This window comes from Tasmannia lanceolata, unplaced genomic scaffold (assembly GCF_043159265.1).
Source record: "Tasmannia lanceolata isolate RefF3 unplaced genomic scaffold, GAP_Taslan_0.1 ptg000003l, whole genome shotgun sequence".
In the NCBI taxonomy this organism is placed as follows: Eukaryota; Viridiplantae; Streptophyta; class Magnoliopsida; order Canellales; family Winteraceae; genus Tasmannia; species Tasmannia lanceolata.
In genome coordinates, this window is record NW_027518680.1 from 64,121,683 (window position 1) to 64,142,754 (window position 21,072).

Sequence of the window (21,072 nt, forward strand, 5' to 3'; positions counted from 1 at the left end):
TTGCCGTAGTTTCTCAACTCAACCAAGCTGGCAATATTTATTTGTCTAAACATAACAGTTAATTACTTTTCAAATTTTTATGGAAAGAACCATAACATCTGATTCTACAATGTGTTTTCAGGGATGTGGACAATCTACAAATAACAGTAATTGCAATCACCATTATGTATGGAAAAGTACAAAAGTTTACCAAAGTTTCATATAAAGAAACTGGGATTTGCTAGCGTCCATCGCAGAAGGCATTTCACGGATGGGCTGCTGCATGTGAGAGCAGCCACCTCGTGAATGAAGACAAAATCTGCTTAAAGTGAGCGTGTATGGCTGCTCTCACATGCAGCAGCCCATCTGCGAAATACCTTTTGTGATGGACGCTAGCAAATCCAAATAAACTTTTGTCTCTTATTCTACCAAAAGATATCAACAGCCCATTCCAAAGTCGAGAGTCCCAGCACCCATATACATCTCATCAATTCTAAATACATCCAGAAGGGAATGTTTTTGAACGGTAACTTAAGGGCCCGTTTGGATACCTGATGCATTTGTATTTTGATTTGGGTTTGAGTTTTGGATACAAAATACATCCATCATCTTCATGAACATGCTTTAAGAGAGAGAGAGAGAGGGAGGGAGGTAGGTCTCGCTGCTGCCAGAGCAATGTCGAGGAGCAGCGACGGTGAAGGAAGTTGCCACAAATATTGATTTCCAAATAATGTCTCGCAGAACAAATTTGAAAATCAGATTTTTTTGCACTGTCGTAGCTGATTTGGAAAATTTTAGGATCTGATCTAGTTCAAAATGTCAACTAAATCCAAATCTAAATCTTGTGGGTATCCAAACGTGGCCTAATTTTATTCAATAAAACATAGATTCTTTTACATCCAACGGGGATCCTATTTTTATGGTATTTGCTACCCTCCAGGAAGAGGCATTGGATGGGTTGCTGCATGAGAGAGCAGCCGCAGAGGTTAACTTTTCAGCAGATTTTGTCTTCATTCACAAGATGGCTGCTCTCACATGCAACAGCCCATCCTCGAAACGCCTTCTAGATGGACGCTAGCAAATTCCTATTTTTGTTGACAGTAGCATGCCAAACACAATTTGGAATTACTTCTCTACAACGCACGCCATCTCTATGATTCAAAATCAGAGTGCGCACGGCCGAATTGTTCCTGCTATTTTTTTTCGTGGGATGCAACACGGGGACTTCCCGTAGTGCTGTTCTTAATTTCCCAAGCACGCTTAAACTTCAGAGTTCTAAATGGGATCCACTGCATTTGTGCTGGTATAACTGCACCCATCATTTCTCGTTCCTTATATAATATCATGGGAGACATGGAAGGAAACATGCAATTGGCATATGGCAGAGAAAATCACGTTCTATAACGATCACATCTATTCGGATTGGATGAAGTCCATTGTAAGTAGTATAAATCCTAGAAAAGAATCCTCTTTTAAAGAATTCTTGGCCTTGTCTCAATTGGGCAGTGATTAGATAAAAAATCTCTTCCTAAAGGTGTTGAGTAACTTGGATTACTTCTCATAACCACTCCCTTAAGCTAAACATTGATGACACATCTAAAGGAATCCCAGGCAAGGTTTTAAATTTTGACCAAAATCCGAAATTTCAGTCCGAAATTTCGGGTTTCGGTGGAGAGCGAAATTGAAATCCATATAAATCGAAATGTTACTTTATTTCGATCGAAATTTTGAAATTTAGAATCTTGATAGTTATTTAATATTATCCCTAAATTTCAGCCGAAATTACAGAAATTTCTGTCAAAATTAATTTAGGAGATAAAATAGCTGTTAAAGATTTCGTCCGAAATTGCAAAATTTCGGCTATTTCTGTCAAAATTAATTTAGGAGATAAAATAGCTGTTAAAGATTTCGTCCGAAATTGCAAAATTTCGGCTGAAATTTTGGTTTGAGTGAGGACCAAAACGGATTCCAAAACCGAAATTTAAAACCTTCTTCCCGGGTGAGTCTGGACTCTGGAGGTGTTGGTATCAGTTGCGACAGTGAAGCTAAGGTAATTCTAGCTTTCTCTCACTACTAGGGAAAGACTAGTATGGGAAAGACTAATATGCAAGCTGAATGTAGAACATTGTCGGATGACTTTTGTTACTGTAAAGCTATGGAGATCCAAAGAGTTTGGGTAGAATTAGCTAGGTAGTCAGGTATTGATCAATTTTACTAATGGGAGGTACAGTATTCTGTGGTCGGTCCTTTACTATTGGCAAAAGATTAGAGTTTATTGAGGTATATGAATCCGATCATAACCAACAATTACAGAGAAGGAAACCCAGGTGGCTGACTCGGTAGTTAATTATGCCTGCACTACTAAGGGCAACAAATTGTTTTATTCTTGGTATCTTCTGCCTCTATCTTCTGCCTCGGGAATCTAGGGGAGCTGCTCGTGATGCTTTGTGCATTGATAGCTTTAAAGGAAAAACTTAATATGTTTTTTTAATTTGGGTTTGGAGGTAAGGGGGGATATCTCCCTAATATATAGTTTGTTCTTATCAATAAAACTTAATGTGGTGCCGGCTTGGGTTCCTAGATAAATCTGGGTTAAAAAAAACACATAAGAGCATCCACACAAGGTTTATACATATGTAAAATCCCAAAGTCATCGAACATCTCACCTAGCCCCTATAGTTCTCTTGCAATAAGCCGATTATAACCACCTCTTCTATCTCAGCTCCCTCATTCGCCAACTTGTTCCGTGGCTCATTAGTAGACTTCTTTTTGGTAGATAAGTAGGGGTTCCGCAGTGACCCCTACCGATTAATTAAATGAAAAGAACGATGATACATTTAAGAATGGAAACCATTACCCCTATCCTTGAAACACTAGATAGGAAAACAAAAGGCCTAATGATTCAAGAAAGACTTTATGTACCAAGAACTTGACGCCCCTAATATTTCTGGAGGTCTATCATCTTCTGGCTCAATTTCCGATTCTCTGGCTCTTCCTCAACTTCTGGTGATTTTTTCTTCGTGTTTTGTCCTCTGTTTCTGGTGGTTTGTCGTTAGTGAGAAGAGGGCTATCATCTCCTGACCAGCTTCCTCTTTCTCAAACTTTTCTTTGATTTCAGTATTTCGTCTCTTCTCATCATTATGGGTGCCGGAGAATTTGTTTGGTGGAGGTTGCCTACGTTTCCTTCTTCCATATTTGAGTCTTCACTTTCAGAAGTTTCTTCTTCAACATTAGAGGAATCGACTGTCTCACTTTGATCATTGTCCTCCATTTTAGAGTCTTCCTCTTGATTGTCTTCTAGAATGGAAAAGGTTTTCTTCAAGGAAAGTTGCTTTTGGGCCTCTGTTCCTCTCTTCAGAGCTTTGCGGTTTAGCCTGTGTTAGTTCTCTCTAATTCTCTTCTCCTTGGTCCTTCATTATTTCAGGGTTCGCCTTTTTGTTGTTTGCAATGGGTCTCCATACTTGGCGGATCTTTGATTCCTTGGATCTCTCCTTTTTTGGGCAATGATTGTTTAAATGACTGAAGTTTCTATAGGTACTGCAAGAAGAGGGTTTCCATTCATATTCAATTTTTTGGAGGTGGATCCCATTTGGTGAATGGATTGGTATGAAGTCTGGGTAGTCTGCCTCTACTTCAATCTTTATACATAGGCGAGCATAATTAAGTCGTGATGCTTCAAAGGTTTGAGAGTCCATGAACAAAGGCCTCCAATCTTGCATACTATTTTACTAATTCCCTTCGGGCTCCAGAATTGTAGGGAAAGACTTGGCATTCGAATCCAAATCGGAACTGATTAGAGGGAGAGTTTTTCCATTGAATTTTCTAGTGTCCATCTTTGTAAGATGAGGGGCCTTTCAGAGAATGAGTGATCATTTGATTGTAGAACCTGCTTACAATATTTCTGGTAGGTGAACTTGAAGAGGAAGAACCCGTTACTCAAAGTAAAGAGTTGGATCTCTCCTTGAAGCTGTCATTTCCTTGTTAAGTTCTCTTTCAATGTATGGAAGTATGGTTTTTTTACCAAGAAAGTATCCTATGAGGTGATTCCCCCATTCTCTTCTTGTTTGTCTGACTTCTGATTCATCAAAACTGATAATGTATTCTAGGTTAGAGGTTGAGAGGCAGTTTTGTTGGCGAAGAGGGCACTCGAGAAACTGGGTGGGAGGGTGAAGGCTTTCTGGAATTTTGAAATTTTAGCAAGTGATGTTTTCGGGCGGTAAAGGTTGACTGGGGCATGTTATTTTTGGAGCCTTTTGTTTCTTCATGCTCAAGTCTTTCCTTTTCAGGTGTCATTTTCAACCTCTCGCTGCTCCCAACAGTTTGGGTTGTTGGGACTTTGCCAAGCTTTCTTTCCAAGAAATTTACTAGGGTAAGAGGTGGTGGGAGGGGTTTTGTTTCTAGAATTTCTTTCATCATTCCTAGGTTATCGCTGTATTTTTGGGCACTTTTCCAAACTTTCTTTCATTGCATCCAGAGAGACAGATGCCGTTCCCTTTTTCGTTGGTAATTGTCGTTCTGCCCAATTTTTCAGTTGGGGTTTTCTGGTGTCGTCATCGACCTTTCGTTCCTGGGAACTGGGGAAGCGCCGGTGAGCCTTTCCTCCAAAGATGTTGTCAGTTTTGGGGTTATTGGTGGAGGTTTGTCTTCTCCATTGACCTCTTTTGATGAGGAGACATCTTGCCATTGTTCATTAGTAGACTTTCCACATCATTGAACCTGTGTTTTATCCTCAAGGAAAGCAAAGGTCCTGTGATATATCATTCACAACCACAAGCTTTCATGGCCCACGGCCAAGAGCACTATTCCTTTGCCCAAGCTAATGCATTAGAGAATGCCGATGTGTACTCTTCTCTGCCTGTCGATGTGTATGAAGAGCAAGTGAACGACAGTCAGTTTCAAAACAAATCCCATTAACCCTTCTGTCTCAAATAGAGATGGTGTGAAAGTATATTTATTGCTATGGCTAGCTAAGCTACATATATAAAAGAATGGCATTAGATCAGAGGCGAAAGGTTGACGGCCTCACTTTCTATCTGAAGGTTATAGAGTTAACCGATGAATCCAAGTAAATCTATCTGGGAAGGCCGCACTCTCTTCTATAGGTTACGAACCCGAGCGGATATGATTAGCGGATGAGAACATCTGTACGATTAGTGGATGTTGGATTGCTCTAGCCAAAGCCACACCAAATCCATGAGATCGCTTTCATACATAATATAAGAAAATGCTGAAATTCCTCTTTGATCTCCCCGCTTGCTAGTGGATTCTTCTATCGAATGGGTGAAACAAAAAGCACACCCAACCCAACCCAACCCGCCTGTTTGCCAGTTCTAATCAAAGGGCATACCCAAATGCCAGTGTAGAGCCTTATTGTCAAAACATGGTAGTTCAAATATCATTATATCAGTAGCTTATGCCTAATGCTAATGGGATTTGCTAGGCATTTCCGTCTCACTTTTGTAGGAGAGAACATCCAATGAATTAAATGAATACGACAAAATCTGTTAAAAAGCTCTTGACAGCCGGTTAAAAGATATAAAACAAGGTGACTTTGTGTCCGTTATGAAAACATTGTCGTGCGAGTATGAGTAGCTAAAATAACATCATCATATTCCCACCAAACGAAAATTAAAAGGGGTTTTTACTTTTGGGAAGTAATATATTGGCAATGCTTTTTAACTAACATTACCAGGGGGGTGGCCCAAGGAATAAAAAATGGCGAATATATCATTTCCTTCCTTTAATAAAAGTAGATGCAATGTGATGGCCCTTGGTCATTCTCTGTAGTGTAGAGACAGCAGGGCAGAAATGGTTGCAGTTTTTAACAAAGAGCTGTTGAGTTGGTACCTCATCACCCTCAAACTCAAAGAAACCGTGGAAGCAGGAATCCCTAAACAAGATCAACAAGGAGAAGAAGAAGAAGAACATGAGAATGAAGATGTGGAAAAGTCCTCAATCCCATCGGATCCTGAATGGGTGATCTCGATCCGACAAAAGGTGGAGGAAGCAGGGAAAGACGAAGTGGGCACCTCATGGGCGAAGCTGTGCATCTACAGAGTGCCCAAGTGCTTGAGAGAAGGCGACGACAAGGCCTATGTCCCTCAGGTTGTCTCCTTAGGCCCATACCACCACGCCAAGAGACGCCTCCGTGAGATGGACAGCCACAAGTGGCGATCTCTCCACCAAATCCTCAAGCGATCCAATCAGGACGTGAAGCTCTATTTGAACGCCATCCAAGAGCTTGAAGACAAGGCCCGAGCCTGCTACGAAGGCACCATCCCCCTCAGCAGCAATGAATTCGTTGAGACCATGGTTCTCGACAGCTGCTTCGTTCTCGAGCTCTTCCGAGGCGCCGCCGCCGAGGGTTTCAAGGAATTGGGTTACTCTCGGAATGACCCGGTGTTTGCGATGCGAGGACTGATGCATTCCGTCCAGCGCGACATGATCATGCTCGAGAATCAGATTCCCCTCTTCGTCCTCGATCGCCTTCTGAATCTCCAGATCGGGGATGATCGGCAGATGGGACTCGTTTCCAGGCTCGCCCTCCGCTTCTTCGACCCACTCATGCCAACCGACGAACCCCTCAGGAAGAGAGACAGGAACCGGATCGAATCGCTATCATCTTCTGATCACACCACCTTCGACCCTTTAACAGAGCAAGGAGGCCTCCATTGCCTCGACGTCTTCAGACGGAGCCTATTGAGGTGTGAAACAACCAAATACTCCAAAAGCTTAAGCTATTACTGTTGTTATTTAATCATTTATAGTTTCATACTCAACCCTCCCCTTCACTCGTGTACACATGGATATTTAAGCCATGTTTGGCTACCGGCCAATTTTTTTTTTTAATGATAAATTAGTGTCTCCAAGTGGTGAGAGAGGGGTAGGACGCGTGGGAGAAGGAGAGATTTGAGAAGGCAACAATGAGTTGAGGGTGAGATGTGGCTAAAAAATGAGGAAAATTTTGGTTAGAATTTGGATAGTGGAGTAGGTTTTCAGGCTTTACTTGCCCTGTCCTCACTTAATCCCTCTCGTATCTAGACGTGCAGGAGTCGTTGGGTTTTGGACCCAGGACGATAGCTCATATAGCTAATGTGAAAAAACCAAGTACTCCAAAAGCTTAGGCTATTAGAGTTGGTGTTATTTAATCATCTATACCTCAACAGGAGAACAGGCGCTTCCCATCCTTCGGCACCCAAGATATGGATTAGACGGAGGTCTAATGCAGTCCGGCGCGTTGCCGACAAGAGAAGACAACAGCTGATCCACTGCGTGATGGAGCTGAGAGAGTCCGGAATCAAGTTCAAGAAGAAGAAGACGGATAGGTTCTGGGACATTAAATTCCATAACGGGGTTCTGGAGATCCCCCGGCTGTTGATCCACGACGGCACCAAATCTCTGTTTCTCAACCTCATAGCCTTCGAGCAGTGCCACCTCGACTGCAGCAACGACATAACCTCATTCGTGATCTTCATGGATAACCTCATAAACTCTTCGGAGGATGTGGGTTATCTCCATTACTGCGGAATCATCGAGCACTGGCTGGGGAGTGACGACGAGGTGGCGGATCTGTTCAACCGCCTCTGCCAGGAGGTGGTGTTCGACATAAACGACAGCTATCTTTCAAAGCTGTCGGAGGAGGTGAACCGGTATTACAACCACAGATGGAACGCTTGGAGAGCTAGCCTGAAGCACAACTACTTTGGCAATCCATGGGCCATCATCTCTCTCATTGCTGCCATTTTTCTCATTGCTCTTACGCTCACCCAGACCTTTTACGGTGTTTATGGTTACTACAGACCCAATTCCTAAAAACCAGCATCGGCTCCCATATTATCATTACAAATGTGTGAACCTGTGTTTAAGCTATCCAGATCATTGATTTTTTTGTTGTTTGTTGATGTTCGCCTTTCCCCAATTAGTTTGGGACAAAGGCTTAGTTGAGTTGAGTTGAGTTGATGTTCGCCTTCCTCGCTGTTTTGCCTCATTATAAGCTTGTGCTTTGCAACGAAACTGATCAAATATATAATTATGGGGAGCTGATATCTACTTCCCCTTGTTTTTTGTATTTTCGACCACTCTTTGTTTTAAGCTTGGTTATCTGTCGAAGACGGCACTCCATATGGGCACCCAAAACCCAAGTAAAACCCCTACAAACGCCTGGCTTTTGTGCAACCGAACATAGGCTACGATTCTAGCGGAAATAAAAGAACTTAAAAAGTATGAAATAGAAATAGTTGGTCAATTTTTATGCCTCCTACATGCGTGCCGCCTATTGGATGTGACTACGGCTATTGGTCTGAATAGGGAAAACAAATCCAACATGTTGTGGTTGAATTCCAGACTTGCTCTCGAAGGTAGTCGCACGCTCAGCTCGGCTCCCTTACATGACCTGCGCTCAAAGCAGACACAACCTAAGGAAGGACAGGGGACCCTCTTATGCTTAATAGTACGAACTGAGCTTAGTGAGGAAGAGAAATGAGATACATACCTCTAAGTTTGGTCTCTCTTTTGTAAAGTGAGGCCTTAGGCATTTATGAAAACCTGCTTTTTTTGGAGTCTTTTGTCATTAGACGAGCTCCTAAAAACTTAGGGTGCGTTCTTTAACCATTCTCTAGAATGATTTCTATGAATTTTCACTCCTAGCGGGTTGCTGTTTGGTCTCCGGTGATACACCTGTCACAATTTAGGTACATTAATTGTGGAAGGTGATTCGTCAAATGTGATAGCTTGGGCAGGCAATCAAGGAGGTGAGCCATGGAGATTGCAGTATATTCTTGATGAGATACGAGACCTTGTTCGGAGCATTCGTCCACAATTAGTCCATCGTAGAAGAACTACAAATTGTTCGGCGGACGTTTTGGCAAAAGAAGGGGTTCTTCAAACGGGAACAAATGTAATTTGTATAGATCTCTAGGCTCCGAATAGGCCTATATTGGTTTTTCCCCCTTTTACTGATGTACTGGGACACCTTGTCCTTTTTATTGTTTTAATAAAATTCACTGTTAATTTTCAAAAATAAATAAATAAATTTAGGAACAATTGTAATTCTTAGGCAGCAATAATTGGAGTGATTTTTTGTCGCTTCGAAAGATTAGAAACGATTTGTCGGGGCTACTCTCACCCTTCCTATCCTATCTCCAAAAGAAAGAAAGAAAAAAGATCCCTCTTTCTCACTCCCTGCCCTTCTCCTTCCTCATGCTCATACAAAACCCCCAAAACTCATCCAACTCTCTCGCTAGGTTGAGCTCGACGACTGAGGAATGGAGAGAAAAAAAATCTTCTACAACTGATCTATTTCTTGCCTACTACAATCAAACCCTACTGGAGAGTGTGATATCATTTTCCTTTTCCTATTTTTGAATTGATCGATGAATGGGTCTCTCTGTTAGAGTAATTCGACTCTTCTTCAGTCGAGGGTTTGGTAATAGGAAATCTTAGGGCTTCCGATAATTCCAGGTATATAGAAGTCACAGTAGCGATGCAATCCGGAATAGGGTTGTCCATCATCCTAACCCATCCAACAGTGGAGGGAAAAATGGGCAGATTTGTGGACAAGCTGTGTTTGTCCATTTTTCCCATTTTTCCCTCCACTGTTGCATGGGTTAGGATGATCCTATGGGGCTGATTTTTGGTGGACACCCTATCTAGGTAAGGGCCTTTCAAATGAATGGTTTGGATCACCCCAAAAATGTGGGCTCCCACTGTTTTTAACCCGACCGAGTAGATAAGCTTATCTACTCGACCGAGTACGCACACATTTCCCTTGAGAAATTTGGTGTACATATATCTTGTGATCATGTATTACAATTGAATTTCTTGATGATCTTAGGGTCACGTAATAGATATGATTACCATTTACTAGGGCCATATACCAATTAATTAACATAAAGTTGAATCACATTGGGGATGAAGGTTGAAGGTGGAGATCTGGGATAGAGTATCTTCTTCTTTTCCTCTTTTTTTTCCCCCTTTGCTTGATAATCATGTGGGAAAGCAAGCCCCTTTCTCTCTATGTTCCGGTTGAAGGTCAAGTGCAGGCATGGTTGCGGTGTTCAGTTAGTGCGAATGATGTGTATGTGTGGTCACTGATGAATGTGTGGACGTACAAAGTTTATGAAACAATCTAAAATTCAATTCTAAGGTTAGTCAATCAAATTTTTTGTCCCATGGGATTGGATTTCAGGTTATTGAGAAGAAGAGGGGAGCGTCACTTCTTCTTTATGCTCTAATGATTTTCTGAACCAAAGGACTTTTCTAGAACGATGTGTTGCCAAAGTGGAAAATTGACACACGTATTCAATTTTCTGTCCTTTGGGATTGGATTTAGGTTATTGAGAAGAAGAGGGGAACATCACTTATTTCTTATGCTCTAATGATTTTCTGAACAAAAGGACTTTTCTAGAACGATGTATTGCCGAAGTGGAATGTTGACACGCGCATAATGTGAACGACTTTGCGTTACACGTTGATGTGCGTTGAGATCTGCGCATAATTCAAATGACTCAGGGTTAACAGATATTCAATTAACTTGCTAACAATACAACACAAACAGACGCCAGTGCGAGGGATAGGAACTAAACAGAAAGGCTCATCTGAGAAGATGAATCCATTCCGTCGCGTCTGTAATTCTTCGAGGACAAGCTACAACTACGAAAAGTAAATAATAGTGCGAAGAAGTAAAGACAAACGTAAAAAAGGGTTTTGCTCAGGGCACTCGTTAAGGAGCATTAAAAGCTCTATTTTTTACTCGTTTTTAGATGGCAGCCCCTCTTTTCCCACGTTTCATTAAATGCCCGCTACTTTTGTCAACATCAAAAAAAGATTGAAGCTTTAGAGGGGTGTCTATATCAAAAACAGCTTTCTATTATTAGCATAGTTAAATTGTAAGAATAGTTGCTTTGATATCGACACTCCTCAAAAGCCTCTCTTTTCTTACCCCTACCTATTAAAGAGAGGAGTGCCCATATCAAAACAAAAGTGGGTCTCCCATATATATAGTTGGATCATATTCTACGGGAGTTTTCTACCGGAGTGAAAGGTGAGTCCAAGGACGGAGCCAGGGGGGTCGAGCGAGGGGGGCACTTGACCCCCCCCCCCCCCCCCCTCTCGATTTTTGCCCAAATTTTTTCTGCATTTGGGGTTTGGATAGGTCCAATTTACGAAGCCGAATTTTTGTTCCCTTTTTCCTAAATGAAAAGTTAGCGGCTTAGTGGGCGGGCTTTTGGTCCCAATAGACCTGGCAAACGGGTGGGTCGGGTCGACCCGCGGGTCACGCGGGTTGCGGGTCAAAATGACCCACATTCCTACAGGTTAACAACCAGGTGACCCATACCCAGTGCGGGTGGGTCGGGTCAACCCGCGGGTTACCCCCATGTTTTTCCAAAACAGAGTTTTTATTGGGCGGTGATAAATTCACCCCCTTCTATGTATGAATTCACCCCCTAATTTTCAAAATGGACGGTACAGCCTACACCATAGGATGATCCAAACCGTCCATTGATGGGCCACAACATAAATAGAGCGTGCCCCAAAAATATTGCCATAGGACAATCTCAACTGTTCGATCTATAGAAGTTTCCATATTTTCAGTCCCTCTTTAGATCGGAGGGTTAGAATCATCCTATCCTAATGATTTTTTGGGCACAACCTATTTACATTATGGCCCATCAAATGCACGGTTTGGATCATCCTATGGTGTGGGTTGTACCTTCCAATCATCCATTTTGAAAAATAGGGAGTGTAGTCATGCATAGTAAATTAGTAATGCTCATGAGCTGCTGGAAGTTGGGAGTCCTCAAAAAGTGAGATGTTGTTAGAAGGGCTGATTTCCAAACACAAGTGCACTATTCCAGCTCAAAAAGTGAGATGCTCTTAACCCTTGATCTCATTTTCTATTTTAAAATAAGAAATGTTAAAAAAATCCAAAAAATCGCAGGTGCCCGCGGGTTGACCCAACCCGACCCGTGTTTTTGCGGGTTGGGTCACCCGCGGGCACAGGTTGCGTTTGCCAAGTCTAGGTCCCAATGTCTCATTCGTTCTACAAAATAAGAGGATGCGGTTTTTGTGACATATTCAACCCTTTTATTACTTGGGACAGCCCACTTTAGTATAAAAGATGAGTCATAAATGCATTGGACGGGGCTGTAAAAAGTAAAAAATGGACCAAAAATCTATTGTCATTATTTTCCATTTTTTCAAAATGTACGATGCGGCCCACTCCATAGGATGATCCAAACCGTCCATTTATTGGGCCACAACGTAAATGTTGCGCCCCAAAAATCATTTATGTAGGATGATCATATCCCTCCGATCCATAGGAAACTTCAATAGATTGAAGGTTCAGGATCATCCTATGGATCGGTGGGTTATGATCAGCCTGTGGACATGATTTTTGGGGCACAACCTATTTACATTGTGGCCCAACAAATGGATGGTTTGGAACATCCTATGGAGTGGGCCAAACCGTACATTTTGAAAAATACAAGTGTATGGCCACCCATCACATGATTTCTCTTCTACCCCTTTCCCTGAATTTCCACCCTTTTGTTTTGTCTTTTCTTATACTAACTCTATTATAGGTAGGCCATAGGGGTAAGAAAAGAGAGGCTTTTGAGGAGTGTCGATATCAAAGCAACTATCCTTACTATTTAACTATGCTAATAATAGAAATCTGTTTTTGATACAAACACCCCTCTAAAGCTTCAATCTTTTCTTGATGTTGACAAAAGTAGCGGGCATTTATTGAAACGTGGGAAAAGAGGGGCTGTCATCTAAAACCGAGTAAAAAAGAGAGCTTTTAATGCTCTTTAGCGAGTGCCCTTAGCAAAACCCAATGTAAAATGCTAAGACTAGTTGATGTTGGTTTTGAGACCTCTTATTCTGAGGAGTTGTTCCTCTTTATGGCCTTCGTCTGTAACTTCTCACTCCTGTCCCACTTTTTGTCAAGAGGGAACTTGCAATAATCGTACGCCTTAGCTTTAAACTCTCACGCCTTCACTTGTTTAGGGATAACTGTTGCGTCCACCTTCTGGAAGATGACGTGCAACATCTTTGACTTTATTGACTAGTCTCCAGTCACTAGCTCGGCCTCACATGACTGATTTCAAATTAAAAATGGGTGTAAATACTCTCCCTACTTCTCTTTAGGGTATTTTACCCCTTCTTGGAATTTGTGTGACTGATTTAGCCTTGAGAGCTTCCCAATTTTGTTTGAAAGTCCATTGCTATCTTACCTCCTATTTGTTGACGTTGCCTTGAATTGGCAAGAAAAGCACTTACGCAATTGTGCTTGATCAGTTTCCTTGTATTTGGAAACTCTTGGTATATATTGGGCAGTATCAGTTTCTTATTTTGTATGGGAAAGACTCCAGATCTGTTTGGAAAGCTATCCGTTAAATAACGAAAACGTTATTGGTGTGGTGGTTCATGACTAGGTGAAGAAAACACCGCAACAAGGGGTTTCCTTCGGCTCTTTCTCCAATTGAGGAAAAGAGGAGAGAAAGAGATTTGGATCTCTTGAGAAGTAAGGTAGAAGAAGCGAGGCCATGTACGGAGCGAAGTCGCTTGGATCCTAGACGGCGTCGAGGTTATTGATTTGGTTTCTCGTCTAATCCGGAGAAAGCTTCGGGCTTTTGTAGTCCGGCGAGTGCCTGTAATTCCTTTATTTTCTACCTAGTGAAATCTTTTGAAGTCTTCTCCTTTGGATGTAGCCACACACACGAGGTGGTGAACCAAGTAAATCTGATGTGCTTTATTGTGTTTTGGATTGCACTTTACTTTATTTGTTCTTGCAAATCCACTTTGAAAATCTTGCGTATTGTTAACACATAAAACCAGAAACACACTTTTGGGTTCGGATTGTCAACAGTCACCACGGAGGGCTGTTTGGCGCTCCATTTTTGCAGCACTATTCCTCTCTCTTTAGCTTTTTCCAACACTCAGAGACTGGTATAGAATTTGAATGCTCTAACTCCCCTCTCATCTAAATTGGTAATTAATTAATGCACTCGATAAAGAGTTGATCAATTTACCTCTCATAGATATGAAAATTATAGATAGCCATAGCTCTATGGTTTTAGGGACCATCTTTAAAATGCAAAGAGATCTTAGTCCGTGTAATTTTTAATACCATACAATTTTCAGAATTTGAGAATTGGACGAGAGCACTGTGTTATTCGAACGCGAACATGGAGTGAATCGAATTAGTCAATGATTGAAGAACAACTAGATCCGCAATCATTAGTCCGTTGCACAAAGAATTGAGGTAAGTTTCTCACTTTTAGAAATTTTACACACCACTAAGGACGTTCTTCATGCCATTGCTGGATCCACACTACCAGCACTCCGGAGAGGGAACATACACCCACAGCCGGTTCATTTGTGTTAGGTCCCTCACCTGAGAGACCTTCTGTATAACCTATTCACATTAGTGAAGCGGCTGGATGCATAAGGGAAATGTACGTTTGTGAGATCTTAGTCGGGATGCATAAGGGAGTGTACAACTTCTCCAAAAGCTTAAGGTGTTGGAGAAAAACGTTATTTATCTTTTATACTTTAACACTCTCCCGCACGTGTGGCCCACTTGGCAAACACATGGCACATGTGGTCCTACTTTGGGCCGACCATCGCATGTGGATTTTTGCTATCCGGGAGGTTTGAACTCGAGACCTTTGGCTCTGATACCATATTAACTTACTAACTTCTCCAAAAGCTTAAGCTGTTGAAGACGGCAATATTTAATCTTTAATACTTTAACAGAGTCAACCTACGAGCACGGAAGTTCGTTGGGAACTATTCCATCCAGGAAAGGAAGGGGGCAAGAAATCCGAAGACAAAGTACCACAGTTTAAAAGGCCAACTCCTCTGTGATGTTAGTAATGAGAATATCAGAAATCATCCACCAGATAAGCTCAGTCCTAGTAACCGACTCACTATTATATTGCATTCCGTCCTTATTATATTTCATACATATCCACCGTAATCGTGAGCCTTTGCTCTGGTTAAATATGTACAAACTTTTAACAGTTCCCTTTTTAAAAAATCAATAAGAAACTACACTGAACTTTCATCGGATTCGAGCCAACTTGTTCAATTCCATCCCATAGGCCTATGAGCCAGGAGGGTTGACTCGGCAATAGCGGGCCCACATGGTGAGACAACAGCCACCATATAAATTCTCCTTTCATAATTACCATTTTCCTTCCTTTATTTATTCTGCGGAACAAGTGTTTAGAAATGTAGACTAGTGGTTTCTTATATCTGACCAAAGCTAGCGAATCGCCGAATCCGAGTGTCGGGGCTTCTCTCCTCAATTACTCCACGCGGTGACGACTGAGACAAAGGAACAAACGCTTCTATATATATCTCTCTCTCTCTCCCTAAGTTGCTATTGCCAGATCTCGCACCCTCTCTCCCTCTTCATCTCTCTCTCGATTCATTCTATTTTTGGTTTTCAACAGCCATCCATGTCTACAACTGCTGGGATTCAAGGGCAGCTGCTAGAGGTTACAGGTATGAACATCAATCAATAAATACCCTATCATCTTCTTCAAAATCATCATGTGAGATCCTCTTCTTCTTCTTCTTCTTCTTCTTTTTCTTTTTTGCAGTCGTTGGCTGTTACAAGTTGAAGGATACCGAATGGATTTCAAGGCAAGATCCTTACGTCTGCCTCGAATATGCCAACACCAAGTTCCGAACTAGGACCTGTACAGGTAGGGACAATCTAATCAATAAAATTCCACATCCCCCAATTTTCCCTCTTTCACTCAATTACATCATTATATTTTCTTGAATTCCTCTTTTAGATGGTGGTAAGAACCCTATCTTCCAGGAGAAGTTCGTCTTCTCTCTTATAGAAGGGCTTCGCGAGTTTAATGTCATTGTGTGGAACAGCAACACCCTCACCTACGACGACTTTATCGGCAGCGGAAGGTAAGAATTTACAAATTTGACAAGAGCGATAAGAATCTAGGTTTTGATTTTATTTTTTTTTCTTCTTTCCACATCTCTCAACGATTTCAGGGTTCAACTTCAGAAGGTCCTCGCCCAGGGTTACGATGATACCGCCTGGTCACTGCAGACTAAAAGTGGCAGGTAAAAGCACAGGAAGAAACATTCGCAAACAAACCCTAATTCCCTGTTTGGATTGCAGGAATTTTATGGAAAATTTTTGAAAGAACTCTACGCCCTACCTTCAATTTATATGATAATATCCCTCTAAATTAACCATCACCATATCATTTTCTTCTAAATTGTGGAAAGAAAAAAAGAATTCCTAAGAAAAATCCCGACAAAAATGTTTTTCTTGCAATCCAAACAGGGGCAAATAGTTGATTGCTCATCTTTGTTAACATTTTTAACTCAAGCAGCTCCCTTTGGACTGCAGATATGCAGGAGAAGTCCGGCTCGTAATGCATTTTGCAAATGCGACTCATGTAAGTCCAATTTCCTAGTATTTACTAAGAAAATCATCACATGTTCTACTCTTCTTTCCCGTAATTCTTCTTCTCTTTTAATGTAAGTATGAGTAGTATTTTGAGGAAGGAAAAGAAACCCTAATTGAGTTGTATTTACTCATGGGTAATTACAGAAAGCAGGACAAGGGAATACTCCATCGGCTCCTCCTTATGTAGCACCCCAATACAGTCAATCCCCAGCATTCGCAGCCTCTTATCCTCCTCCAACCACTACCTACCCTGCTCCATCTCCTTATCCTTCATACGCACCTCCCTCAATACCTAATCCAGCTGCCTATCCACAATACCCTTACCCTCCCCCTCCGCAACAACCAGCTGCACATCCTTATCCTTCCCAACCATACTCACCTGCACCATACCCACCTGCACCATACCCTCCTCCTCAATCATACCCTCCTCCCCCACAAGCAGCGCCCTTTTATCCACCAGCAGGTAACTCATACTCTCACTTCCTCTTTTTATTGTCTGCCTCTACTCCTCTATTGCTTTTATTACATTTTCTGATTATATGCTACCCTTTTATCTGCAGCCCCTTATCCAGGAACTTATCCGCCACCACCATACTACTAAGGGACTATTGCAAGTGCACCTGCTTCTGGAATGTTACGATATCTGTTTCTATATGTAGGTTGTATGGTTGCTACTGATGCTGTCCTTGTTTTCCAGTACTACCGACTCGCAAACATACAATTAGTAAGCATTTTCCTTGTTGCTTAAGTGCTATTTTTTTTCCTTTTATTCTTCTGATGTTTGAATTTGATGTTCCATTCATGTGAGTAACAAATATGAAACGATCATAATGGAAGTAAAATTGGGCCCCCTTGGATTAACTTTATATTCCATGATTTTATTCAAATTAAAGATGTCATCATCCCCTTTGATCCAGTTTCTATTACAATCTCCCTCTCTCTCTCTCTCTCTCTTGAGTGATAACAACCTTTACCTTTATTTCATTCCAAAAGAAAATTTATAGGCAAAAGAAAATGGGATGAGTTATTCGTGCACGCAATAAATACAGAAACTAGTAAAAACTATGACCATATATCATCCACAGTTGCTGCCAACACTACCATCAGCATCTCTATGATGACACTAAAACAATTATGCAACAGAAGCCAAACAGCTGCAGTTGTACCCAACGATGTCCTTCCACCTCATGTCACATTTTGTTGACCATGTAACCATTTCCCCCTAACATATAGGATTCCCTCTTGAATCGGAAATGAGTTGCCTATCAGTAATTTGTCTCTCAACCCCTTCATTTGCCAGACGACTTCACCATCCCATTTTCCGACCTATGCCTATGATAGGATGATAGCTTGATTCTTCCTCACAAATCTAATATTTCAAAAATAATCATCGTTAATCTCCAAAATCCTGGTGACTCTTTTTGCATCCAAGCTAGGACATTACTGGAGTCCTCTTCTATGATTAGAATTCCACTGAAAGAAAGAAACTTTTAAAGGCGACATAGAAGATTCCCCGCCTCAGTTTCATTTGAATTGTATTCTTTGGCTGGACCGGAGAAAGACTTTAAAACCATATCACTAGAATCGCTAAAAACGCCCACACTCCCGGTTTTCCTTTAGATCTTCAAAATTCACTTCTATCAACGCTTGTGGCTGTGACTGTTATTGTGGTTTGGAGAAATTCTTAATTTCTTTTCCCAAATAAGTTCCCCCCAACACCTTAATATTTATTGGGTTGGGAGTGAGGACATTACCTTACTCTTGTAGCCCAATGGATTATGTCTATTTTTGCCTCTATTATCAATCTACTCATTGGTTATCCTTTCCCTTGAAAAGTCTAGGATTTCTCTCTTTCCAAATGTGCCACACTTCACAAATGGCACATGGCGCCATAGAGCTTTTCTGTCACTTCCAAAAGATCCTCTTTCCCAATTAAAAATTACCTTCTCTATTGGATTTGGGAACACCCGCAATACACTGAAGCATCAAATAATTGAGCACCAAAGGTTTCATGAATGAAACAATCAGTTATGATGTGATCAAGGGTTTCCTCCCTCTCCTTACAATGAACACATATACTGGATAATCAGAACCCTCTCCTTTAAATTCGATAACAATTATTAATTTTTAGCAGCTACCAACCAAACAAAGGCTGCAACTCTAGGTGCTATAGAGCATCATACCTTTGCAAGGGATGATTTGGAAACTTTTGCCTCCAATGGACTTCAAAAAAGAGCAAATAGAAATCCCAACCATTGCATTCAGATCGCAAATGGGCTTTGGTTCAAGCCAATCTGGAAGACAATGGTGACAGCAGAGTACATAAAATTTGTAAGACAATCTCCTTAAGATATCATCTCATCCAAAAACATTTGACAGAAGAGAAGGAACCAGAGTTTTGGGACTGGAAATGCTTCTTTAACCTTTTAATGGTGCAGACGCAGTAACTGGGCTCCTAAAGTCGAGAGTACTCATCTGGGTTTTGAAATCTCTCTCTCTCTCTCTCTCTCTCTCTCTCTCTCTCTCTCTCTCAATATAATTTCCAACATTTGATAAAGCTGATTTTTTCCATTTTCTTTTATTTTCCTTTTTTTGGGGTATCTGTCGTGGTGGTGGTGGTGGTGGTGGGGGAAGGTGACTCTTTTGGGAGTTGGGTCACTCTTTTTTTTTGCGTAACAGCCACCCTTCAACTGGTGATGTAATAGCTGTAAGCATTGAGTGGGGTGGTTGAATGATTTGTCAGTTTGATTTTTTATTAGCCTTTAAGTGTAGGATCTTGTGGGATTTACTATCATTGCTTCATAATGCAGTATAAATTAGGTCACAATGTGAAAAAAGTGAATCATTTTATTCTTTTTGAAGTGTAAATTTGTTGGAAATGTAACAGGTGAAACATTTGAACTATATGAACTATACGGGATCCAATTTCTCTTATAGAATTATTCATGGGAGATGTACACCTTATCAATAATCCCTAAGAAACTAGTTACAGTGTTAATTTCACTTTGCCTGCTCTGTTTGGTTGCTTGAAGATGTCTGGGAGATTAGGAGGAGAAGAAGTCAAAGGGAAGATTAGTGGCTGATCAGTCAACCGGTGGATTAATGGTTTGATCTAAGAAATGTTGTTTGGTTGCCTTGGAAGATGTCTGGGAGATTGGTGGGAGAAAACCTTGTTGCATTTGGTTGCAAGAAGATTATGAGGAGAATAGCAGAACTTTAGAAAAGTTGCATTTGGTTGCAAGTAGATTGTTGGGAGTTTGTTGAAAAGGAGCAAATATTGCTATTTTATACCAAGATCCAAAATCAATGGACGGTTACAGTGGCCCATTTAGACGGTTCATATTGATCAAAGGTGGGGGCCGCTATAATATGGACGGTTGGTATCGATTAAGGGTGGGACCCACTATGAACTGTCACATTGACCCCTTTATACCAAGTTCCTCAAATGGACTGATCATATCAGTGACAAGGGTGGAAGCCACTTTGGAAGGTTAAGTAAACCCCTCTTGATTTGTTTATGCTAATCAAATGGGCAAGATGATATCCACATCTATGCCAAACAATTGGTTATTTTTTTGAAAGATGACAATTTTATTGATACTATGAACAATACAATGGGGACCAGGGGTCCCAACCTGCATTACATAGAATCAATTAAAGGTGGCCAGGAGTATACTCCTGGGCCAGAAAAAAATGAAGAAAATCTGCTAATCATCCGCTACAGCAAGGACCACCCATCCTTGTACTGCCTTTCTGCCGAGCAAAATGTTGCCAAACAATTGTTCTGATCATAACAATTGAATGGTTCATATCAAGCAAGCAAGATGATATCTGCATCTATGCCTACCAGAGCTTGCGATACTTCGCTGCAATAGGCGGAAACCGTGGAGATCGAATCAGGAGTACTGTAGAAAGTAATAAAGTTTGCAGTTCAAGAAAAGAGCAAAAAAATGATATTACACTGAACCCAATCAGTGAGGGTGGTCCCTGCCTTAGCATGCTCAATAGTTTGATGGCTAAATAGATTAACCTCACACTCAACACTTGAATCAATTTTTGGACAAATCAAATTGAGGCCAACTAATTGTTCTAGATATAAAGGTTGCTTGTCAATGAACTGAATTTTCAAGTCAAATAACTATGAAGGCCCTTGTACTTTCATAAAATTCCATTCCAAAGTGGTAAATTTGCAGCCACATGCATGCTGTCTCAAATGAAAATGTAAACTTCTGATACACCAGCCTTTAATGCAAAGTGACTTTCTCAAAAACAGAGTAAAAAGTAGAGATCTCTACATATTACAATTCAGCATATTTGGTTCCTTCTAAATTGTTATCCATATTACATCCTCAAAAACCACATCAACGCTACTACCAGAATCACGAGGCAGCACATCAGCCAGCACATGCATGTACAACCACAGGCTGCGAATGCGATTTTTCTCCACTTTCGACGAGCAGCACCCAAAAGATAAAAGGAAGACACAAGCTTGTGTTTTATTTTAGATAGGTAGAAAAGGCCTTGCACATCGTGGTGTCTGACGCGTTCCTGAGCACCATTGCTCGGTGATAGGCCCGGAGAAATTCCAAGGGGTCTGTCGTTCCATCGTACATGTCCAGGCGGGGCATGTCAAAGTTTGTGGC

At 41.2% G+C, this 21,072-nt stretch overlaps 2 protein-coding genes across 5 annotated transcripts; both read left to right on the plus strand.

The window, feature by feature from the left end:
* Nucleotides 1-5,739: 5,739 nt before the first annotated feature.
* Nucleotides 5,740-8,047, plus strand: LOC143858638 (UPF0481 protein At3g47200-like). Of its 2 annotated transcripts, none has more exons than XM_077369345.1 (2): nucleotides 5,740-6,724; nucleotides 7,208-8,047. In XM_077369345.1, exons 1-2 carry the CDS (start codon nucleotides 5,788-5,790, stop codon nucleotides 7,789-7,791), a joined length of 1,521 nt encoding a protein of 506 aa, XP_077225460.1. In that variant the 5' UTR covers nucleotides 5,740-5,787; the 3' UTR covers nucleotides 7,792-8,047. The 2 variants fall into 2 exon arrangements, with proteins under 2 accessions (XP_077225460.1, XP_077225452.1); XM_077369337.1 differs by having other exon boundaries at nucleotides 5,740-6,683; nucleotides 7,146-8,047.
* Nucleotides 8,048-15,195: 7,148 nt separating this feature from the next.
* LOC143858653 (Calcium-dependent lipid-binding (CaLB domain) family protein) lies at nucleotides 15,196-20,027 on the plus strand. Of its 3 annotated transcripts, none has more exons than XR_013238992.1 (8): nucleotides 15,196-15,492; nucleotides 15,591-15,695; nucleotides 15,789-15,915; nucleotides 16,006-16,077; nucleotides 16,370-16,418; nucleotides 16,574-16,892; nucleotides 16,990-17,153; nucleotides 19,462-20,027. XR_013238992.1 is itself a non-coding variant. In XM_077369357.1 (7 exons), exons 1-7 carry the CDS (start codon nucleotides 15,447-15,449, stop codon nucleotides 17,028-17,030), a joined length of 759 nt encoding a protein of 252 aa, XP_077225472.1. In that variant the 5' UTR covers nucleotides 15,196-15,446; the 3' UTR covers nucleotides 17,031-17,295. The 3 variants fall into 3 exon arrangements, 1 of the variants encoding a protein (XP_077225472.1); XR_013238991.1 differs by lacking the exon at nucleotides 19,462-20,027 and adding an exon at nucleotides 19,317-19,432; XM_077369357.1 differs by lacking the exon at nucleotides 19,462-20,027 and having other exon boundaries at nucleotides 16,990-17,295.
* Nucleotides 20,028-21,072: the final 1,045 nt, after the last annotated feature.